The sequence below is a fragment of the Salpingoeca rosetta genome (assembly GCF_000188695.1).
Source record: "Salpingoeca rosetta unplaced genomic scaffold supercont1.38, whole genome shotgun sequence".
Classification (NCBI taxonomy): Eukaryota; class Choanoflagellata; order Craspedida; family Salpingoecidae; genus Salpingoeca; species Salpingoeca rosetta.
In genome coordinates, this window is record NW_004754896.1 from 190,846 (window position 1) to 198,345 (window position 7,500).

At 56.9% G+C, this 7,500-nt stretch overlaps 2 protein-coding genes across 2 annotated transcripts in view; one reads left to right on the forward strand and one right to left on the reverse strand.

Moving 5' to 3' along the window:
* Nucleotides 1–234: 234 nt before the first annotated feature.
* PTSG_10557 (uncharacterized protein) lies at nt 235–3,705 on the reverse strand (the record flags this gene model as incomplete). The annotated part of the gene is made up of 4 exons (XM_004988035.1): nt 235–614; nt 1,404–1,535; nt 1,710–2,511; nt 2,944–3,705. 4 exons carry the CDS (start codon nt 3,703–3,705, stop codon nt 235–237), a joined length of 2,076 nt encoding a protein of 691 aa, XP_004988092.1.
* Nucleotides 3,706–5,600: 1,895 nt separating this feature from the next.
* PTSG_10558 (uncharacterized protein) overlaps nt 5,601–7,500 on the forward strand; it is a gene marked incomplete at its 5' end in the record, with an annotated part of 5,690 nt that continues 3,790 nt past the window's right edge. The window contains 4 exons of the mRNA XM_004988036.1: nt 5,601–5,969; nt 6,267–6,421; nt 6,674–6,755; nt 7,086–7,297. Of these exons, the coding sequence (XP_004988093.1) occupies nt 5,601–5,969; nt 6,267–6,421; nt 6,674–6,755; nt 7,086–7,297 (818 nt within the window). The remainder of the gene's footprint in view (nt 5,970–6,266; nt 6,422–6,673; nt 6,756–7,085; nt 7,298–7,500) is intronic.

The following is a 7,500-nucleotide window of genomic DNA, read 5'->3' on the forward strand; positions in this document are numbered from 1 at the left end:
TCATCATCATCATCATCATCATCATCATCATCATCATCATCATCATCATCATCATCATCATCATCATCATCATCATCATCATCATCATCATCATCATCGCCGTCGTCATCATCATCATCATCATCACTGCGATGTGCCACAACAGTGTTGCTTCGTCTCAAACGCTCCCGCCGGTTCTTCCTTTTGGCCTTTTGCACCACATCCCCGACACTCTCATCACCATCACCATCACCATCAATCACCATCATCACCATCATCACCATCGCCACGACCACCACCCCTTGTGTGCGTGTCCTTGGCGCCAGTGCCTGGAGTGCGCTGCTCAAATGGACGGTACGCCATGAGCGCCAATCGCTCGGGGCGGCACAGCACGTGCAGCTGGTGCATGCGCGCATGTGGTGAATCCCGCAGCTGCGGCCACGGCTCTATTCTGTTGAGAAGAAAGTCGACCGTGGCATCCTGCGGGCTGGCAAAGGATCGCAGCAACGCCTGGTCCACTGTGTTTGACCCTGCTTCCTCTGGCGTCGCCGCCTGTTGAGACACCCTGCCATGCTGTGATGCTGCCTGCAAGCCTCTGGCTCCACCAAATGTGAGGCGTGCATCCTGAGCATCGGCTGTGCGGGAGAAGCGACCGCGAGTGTGGTATGCGCGCGACACGCTACCACCACGACTGCGGCGGGCCCGGCGATGTTGTTGTTGTTGTTGTTGTTGTTGTTGTTGTTGTTGTTGTTGTTGTTGTTGTTGTTGTTGTTGTTGTTGTTGTTGTTGTTGTTGTTGTTGTTGTTGTTGTTGTTGTTGTTGTTGTTGTTGTTGTTGTTGTTGTTGTTGTTGCACGTCACCACTGCCACCACTGCCACCACTGCCACCATTACCACCGGTCTTGCTGCTGCTGGTTGAAGGTGTTATTGTTGACGAGCCTTGCACGTAGTGGGTGGGTGCCGCAGGTGCACTCCGCGTAACGTGTTGATCGTGATGGCCATCATCTTCAACAGTTGCGCGCGCACCCATCATGCCCGCGCGCTCCATCATGGCGACAGTTTCCTGATTGGGAAGGAAAGATTCATCCCGGTGCCCAACAACGCCCACGGTGTGTCCGCGCCGGCGCGCAAACCGCTGGCGCCGCTGCTGCTGTTGTTGTTGCTGTTGCTGGTGTTGATGATGTTGGTGGTCTTCTTCTTGTTGATGGTGGTGGGCTTGGTGGTGGGCTTGGTGGTGTGGCTCTGGGCTGAGGGGCGGCGTTGCTGCAGACTCCTGAACTCCTTCTGGAATTGACATCGCCGTTATCCTTGCCGCCGCTGTTGACATCGTCGGTGCTGTCGTCACGGCCCCTGGTGCCAGCAGTGCCAGCGGTGCCAGTGGGGTTGTTGTTGTTGCTGCTGCTGCCACGCCCACCGCCATCGCACCAGGTGCTGCTGCGTGGGGCGAGGCTGGCATGTCCATCGACGACGATGATGACGACGAGGACTGACCCTTGATGGCGTAGTAGTGCTGCTGCCGCTGCTCGCGCGTCAGCGTGGACGACTGACGACGGAGGGCTGGCCCGCGCCGCCGCGATGGTGGTGGTGGTGGTGTTGCCAGTGGTGGTGGTGTTGCCAGTGGTGGTGGTGTTGCCAGTGGTGCTGGTGCAGGTGTTGTCGATGGTAGCGATGATGGCTGAGAAGGCGACGACGATGATGATGATGATGATGATGATGATGCGGCATCAGAACACGAGTGTGCATCCTGCTGCTGCTGCTGCTGCTGCTGCTGCTGCTGCTGTTGCTGTTGCTGCTGCTGCTGCTGAAACAGAGAGTCGGAGATGCCGTCATGCATGGCCACGCCAGCAGTTGCGGTGGGATGCTGGCTCTGATCAACACCATCCGTTTTGTCCTGCTGCTGCTGCTGCTGTTGAAGCTTGCGACGACGCTGAGGAAAGGGGCGAAGTGCCTCTGGAACGCCACTTGTGCTGCTGTCACTGATGCTGTTGGTACTGACGTTGATGTTGTCGCCACCAACGTTCGCGCCAGAGTGGTTGGCTTCGGTAATCACATCAACCGTGTAAGCGCTCTCGCCATCGGCGCGACCATCACTGGCGCATCTAGCAGCACCTTCGCTGTTTCCGCCTGCATCATCAACATCACCACAGCCCATGATGGTGTGGATGGAGGTGGCGGTGGAAGGGCGGCTGCCGCACGCCCCACGCAGCGTGCTTGGCGTGGTGACAGACGAGCACGAACGCGACTCACAGCTGAACGTGTCACTGCGGGCGGTGGCCGTCGTGTTGGTGCTGGTGTTGTTGCTGGTGCTGGTGCTGGTGGTGCTGGTGAAGCTTGCTGTGGAAGTGTCGCTGGAACTGTCGCACTTGTTGCAGGGTGAGCCGTCGGCGGTGTCGACAGCAGCAGTGCCACGGCCACTTCTGCCGCCATGCAATTGCGGCTTGCTGGCCCATGTGGGTGATGCTGCCACCACAGGGGCCGACGATGTAACCGAGGGAGGTGCATGCGTGCCCTTGTGCAGTGCAAACGCATCACCCTGCACAGACGGCGTGCAAGATGTCGGTGACATTGTGTCGGCACCACACAACTCGTCCGTTTCCACCTCCACTCTTGCCTGCCGCGCAAGCCCACGCCGTCCACGCGTGTGGTTGTGGTTCCTGTTGTTGTAACTGTTGCTGGTGATTTTGGTGGTCGTCGTCGTCGCTGCGGCTGTGGTTGTGGTTGCGGTTGTGGCGCTCATGTCGCGTGCTGGCGTCGAGTCGCTTCGCTCCAAAGAGGAGGACGCACTGCTGCTCTGAGAGTCTTGCTTGCGGTGACCATCGTTCCCAGTTCTGTCGTGACTGCCGCCGTTGTGATTGGCGTTGTGATGGTCATCATCAAGGTGATGGTGGTGGTGGTGGTGGTGGTGGTGGTGGTGGTGGTGGTGATTGTGGTGGCCGCCACCATTGCTTGTGTCACTGCCACCAACAGCAGCACCGTCGCCGTGCTGGGCAGTCATCATGCTAGCCCGCCGCTGCAGCACGCGGTGAATGCGGTCGTGCGCATCCGCAACCAGCCGGTCAAACATGTCCTTCTTCGGCACGAGAAACAGGCGCGCGCGCTGGAGTATGGGCAGGAAGTACGGGGCAATACCACCGTCCACCTGCAGGTAGATGATGTCGTGGAACATAGCGGCAAGAAAGGCCAGCGGGTCGTCGGCCGGGTTTGGCGGTGCAACATCAAACACGTGCTTCGTGGCGTGGTACATGCGGTGCGGCGCGCTCATGCTCAACACGACAAGTTCTGCCATCTTCACCACCTCCGACAGCGGGATGGCGATGCCGAGGGCAGCAAAGGCCTTGGTGAACCCTGCCGTGATGCGCTTCATGTCCCTGTCGCTGTGCCCGCTCACGGAGACTGCCCGCATCGTGTCGTTGATGAGCGTGCGTATGTCGCTCTCGTGCTTTAACCCATATGTGCTCAGAGCCGGGTCGTCATCCCACGCCCAGGGGTCAGCAGCGGCAGCAAACGCAGCAAACTTGTCTGGCTGCGCGCGACACGAGCACGCGGACGCATTTGTGACGACAGACGAAAACGATGCCCGGGACACCCCCGCAGCCGTTTCCGTGGAGAGGAGACTCAGAACAGTGCACGCCGTGGCGGTCGTGTCGCTGCGGCCTCGCATTTTCCTCGTCCTGGCCGGCTGGCTATTGCCGTTGCTGTTGCTGTTGCTGTTGCTGTTGCTTGCCATGGTGCAGATGTTGTGTGGCTGAAGAGTGTATCAGCACACGTGACCTTGTGGTTGACAGGGTTGAAGGCAAGTATGCGTGTGCTGTCGTTGTCGTCGTCGTCGTGACAAAGCCACTTAAAGGTACTGCCTGCCGTGGTGTTGTTGTCTGCTGCTGCTGCTGCTGCCTGCTGTTGCCTGCTGTTGTTGCTCGTTGCTGTTGCCTGCTGTTGTTGCTGCTCGTTGCTGGAGTATTGCTGGTGGTGAACGTGGATGCAACAGGCATCCGTGTCGAGTCAACTCGAAGCTGCCGTAAAGCCGTTCGGAGCTCGCAATAACTGTGCGATAACACGTAGCTTGTTGAGTACACTGGTCTTGCTTGGAGAAGGTCGAGCTGTTGAATAAAGGAAAATGAAACGGAAATCAACGCCGAAGCATCAGAAGAGGGAAAGCACAGATTGCGGCGTAATGCCATGTAAAATAAGTGTGTGCGTGCGTGCGTGTGTGCGTGTGCACGTGTCAGTGAGTAGGTGTGTGTGTGTAAATGAGACCATAGGTGTGTCACGTGTGCCCATGGGAGGAGTATGTGTGTGGCGTGTTTGTGTGTGTATCGTGAAAGTGTGGCTTGAGATGCGGGAGGAGTTGTGTCGTGGAGGAGCGGGTTGAGGTGAATGGGAATGTGGTGATTGTGCAGTGCGTTCATGAATAGGAACGCAAGTCACGCAAAACGGCAAGCAAGCGGGCGAAACAACTCTGTCAAGCGGGGCAAGCGAAGCAAGCGAAGCAAGCGGGGCAAGCGGGGCAAGCTAGCTGCAACCCTGGGTGCAGCAGGCTAGCAGGCTGCAACCATGCTCACATGCAAAGCAGCACGACCCATGCCGGCGAGCCAGCCACCCGACATTTCGTTCGAAGAAACTCAACCACGCAGCACGCGCAACACGCGCAACGCATGCACCGCACGCAACGCATGCACACGCGCAACAGGCGCACTAACCTCTGTGATAGGCAGGCGAGTTGGTGTGAACACGGGCAAGGCCGCAAGAACCTAGCTTTCCAGCTGGAATGGCAAGCAACTTGACAGGCCAATCAAGGCCCAGCTTGGGGCGGACTGGGAGAGGGGACAACCCCGCTAGTTGGCCTATTAATTGCCGAATTGTCGACAGGTATTGGCGATGGCTGGTGATCAGTGTCAGCGATCTTAGGTGGTGGTGAACAAAGGTTGTGGGTGTGGGGATACAATGATGCAAGTCCTCTCCCCCTCTGCAATGCAAGCAACAAGCTAGAGCTGGGTGGTGCGACTTGGACTTACCACCTCAGCTTGGTGGCTTGACCTCCCCGACCTTGTGCACGATAGGTCGCGCGAGTGTGTGACGGTATATGAGGGTGGTTCCTGTGGTGTGTGGTTGAGGTGCTCAGTGCGCATGATGGGTGGAAGTGAATAAAGGTGCACCGACAAGTATGTGACATCCGGATGGTGCAGGCAAAAGGAAAACAAAGGGGAGAGAGGCACGGCGGCGGTTGTTGTTTGTGAGAGAGTGTGTGTGAGTGAGAGAGGCACACATGATGACAAAGCAAAGCAAGAACAAGCACAAAGCACAAAGTGGCCCCAACCCCTGGGCACGGCGGGCTGCAACAATTCTTAAGTGCTGGAACATTGCGAGCGAACTGCGTGCGAGGTGGCGCAGCATTGTCCCAACGACCGACCGGTGCGAGGGTTGGGTGCCATGACGTATGTTGGCCAGCGGGAATCTGTGTGGTGTGCGCTAGGTCGTGTTTTGTTGCGCCGCAAACGTGCAATCAACGACAACAGGACGCAAGGGGGCAAGAGAGGACGCAATCGCGCGCAGGATGATTAAAAAACGCAGATGACATCATTTCGGTTGTGGTTGTTTTGTGCTGTCGCTTGCTGCGCCCGCGCGATGGTGGGCCGATCGTTGCGGCTGTTGTGGCTGCAGCAGCGGCGTGCAGTTGTTGTTGTTGTGGTTGCTGCTGTGGCGGCAGTGGTGCTGCTTGCGACCGTGGCGTTTGTGTTTGGCCTCCAGGGCCAGGGACCAGCAGGAGCAGGTGATGCGAGCAGTGGAAGCAGGGGTCGTGCTGACGGCGGTGCAAATGTGGCTGCGCACATCTTCGCGGATGCTCAGCTCGAGGAGCGAGATGATCGGCGTGTGCTGGCAAGGCTGATTGACTCCGTGGAGAGCATGGCAGACACGGCACAAGGCATCCGCCACGCTCTTGAGAAGGACCCTGTCATGGCGCAGCAGCCAAGACAGCAGCAGCAGAGCTTACAGGTGAGTCGTAGTGCTGTTCTGAACATGAACGAGGGTGTATGTATATGTGTGCGTTTGTGTGTGTGAGTCTGTGTGTGTGCGTGTGTGTCTGTGTGTGTGTCTGTGTTTGTGTGTCTCTGTGTGTGTGTGAATGGGTGTGCGTATCTGTGTGTGTTTGTTTGTGTGTGTATGTGTCTGTGTGTGTTGGGGGAGAAGCAGAGAGTGCACAGTTATGATTATCAACGTAGACACACGATTACACACTGCATACACACATACACACATGCACACATGCACACGCTTGTTTGCTTTCGTTAGATCAGCGCACACCAGGAAGTGCGCACACCGCCACATGTACACCAGCCACAAGCAGTGCAAGGGCATGGTGAGGATGGCAGTCCTCAGCAGCGGGATGATGCTGAAGTGGCCATTCGGAAGGCAAACAAGAAAGGCCCGCCAAAGCACCGTGCAATGTGGGTTTGACGTGTGCGTGCGCTATATGTTGGCAGTGTGTGTGTGTGCGTGTTGCAGTGTGTGTGCGTGTTTGTGTGTGTGTGTTGTGTAACGTTTGCAGTGTCCGTGTGTCGTGTGTAGTGGGTAATGTAGTGTTTGCAGTGTGAAGTGTGTTTGGACAGACAGACAGACACACACACACACGCGCGCCTTTTGTTTGTTCATGGCTCATGTGTGTTAATTCCGGCACCCCGCTTGTGTGCCAACTGCAGTGTTGAGGGCGTCCCTGTCAGCTGGCAAGTCGTGCAGATGTGCCGAACTGCACTGTGGGATGCGCTTCGCTCCTGCACCACTGTACGTCCATATGCATATGCGTGTGCGTGTGTGTGTGTGTATGTGTGTGTGTGTGCATGCGTGTGTGTGTGTGTGTGTGTGTGTGTGTGTGTGTGTGTGTGTGTGTGTGTGTGTGTGTGTGTGTGTGTGTGTGTGTGTGTGTGTGTGAAGTAATGGTGCACGTGGCAATGGTTCCTGCTGTAACCTTGAGGACCAAGTGATGCACCAACGCGCTGGCTGCAGTATCCACCGTCCTTACACATCATCATGATCATCACATTTATTGCCTTCATCACCACGTCCATCACCACCACGACTATTGCCATCATCGCCACGACTATCGCACATCAGTTTCTGCCGCCTTCGCACCCCGAAGCCGTGCACGGCGATGCGTTTGTCATCACTGGCGATATTGATGATCTGTGGCTGCGTGACAGTGCTGCTCAGGTCCACCCATACATACCCATGACGCCCCACAACGCCACGCTCGCTCGTCTTGTGGAGGGCCTGGCGCATCGTCACGCGTTTTACATCGACTATGAACCATACGCAAACGCATTCAGGTCTGTGCTGTGATGTGATGTGATGTGATGTGTGTGTGTGTGAGCGTGTGTGTGTGCAGTGTGTGTGTGTGTGTGCGCGCGCGTGTGTGTGCAGTGTGTATGTATGTGCACAGTGTGACACGTGTGTGTGTGTGTGTGTGTGTGTGTGTGTGTGTGTTAATGATGTGTGCATTTGCGAGCACATGTGCTCAGCATACCCACCT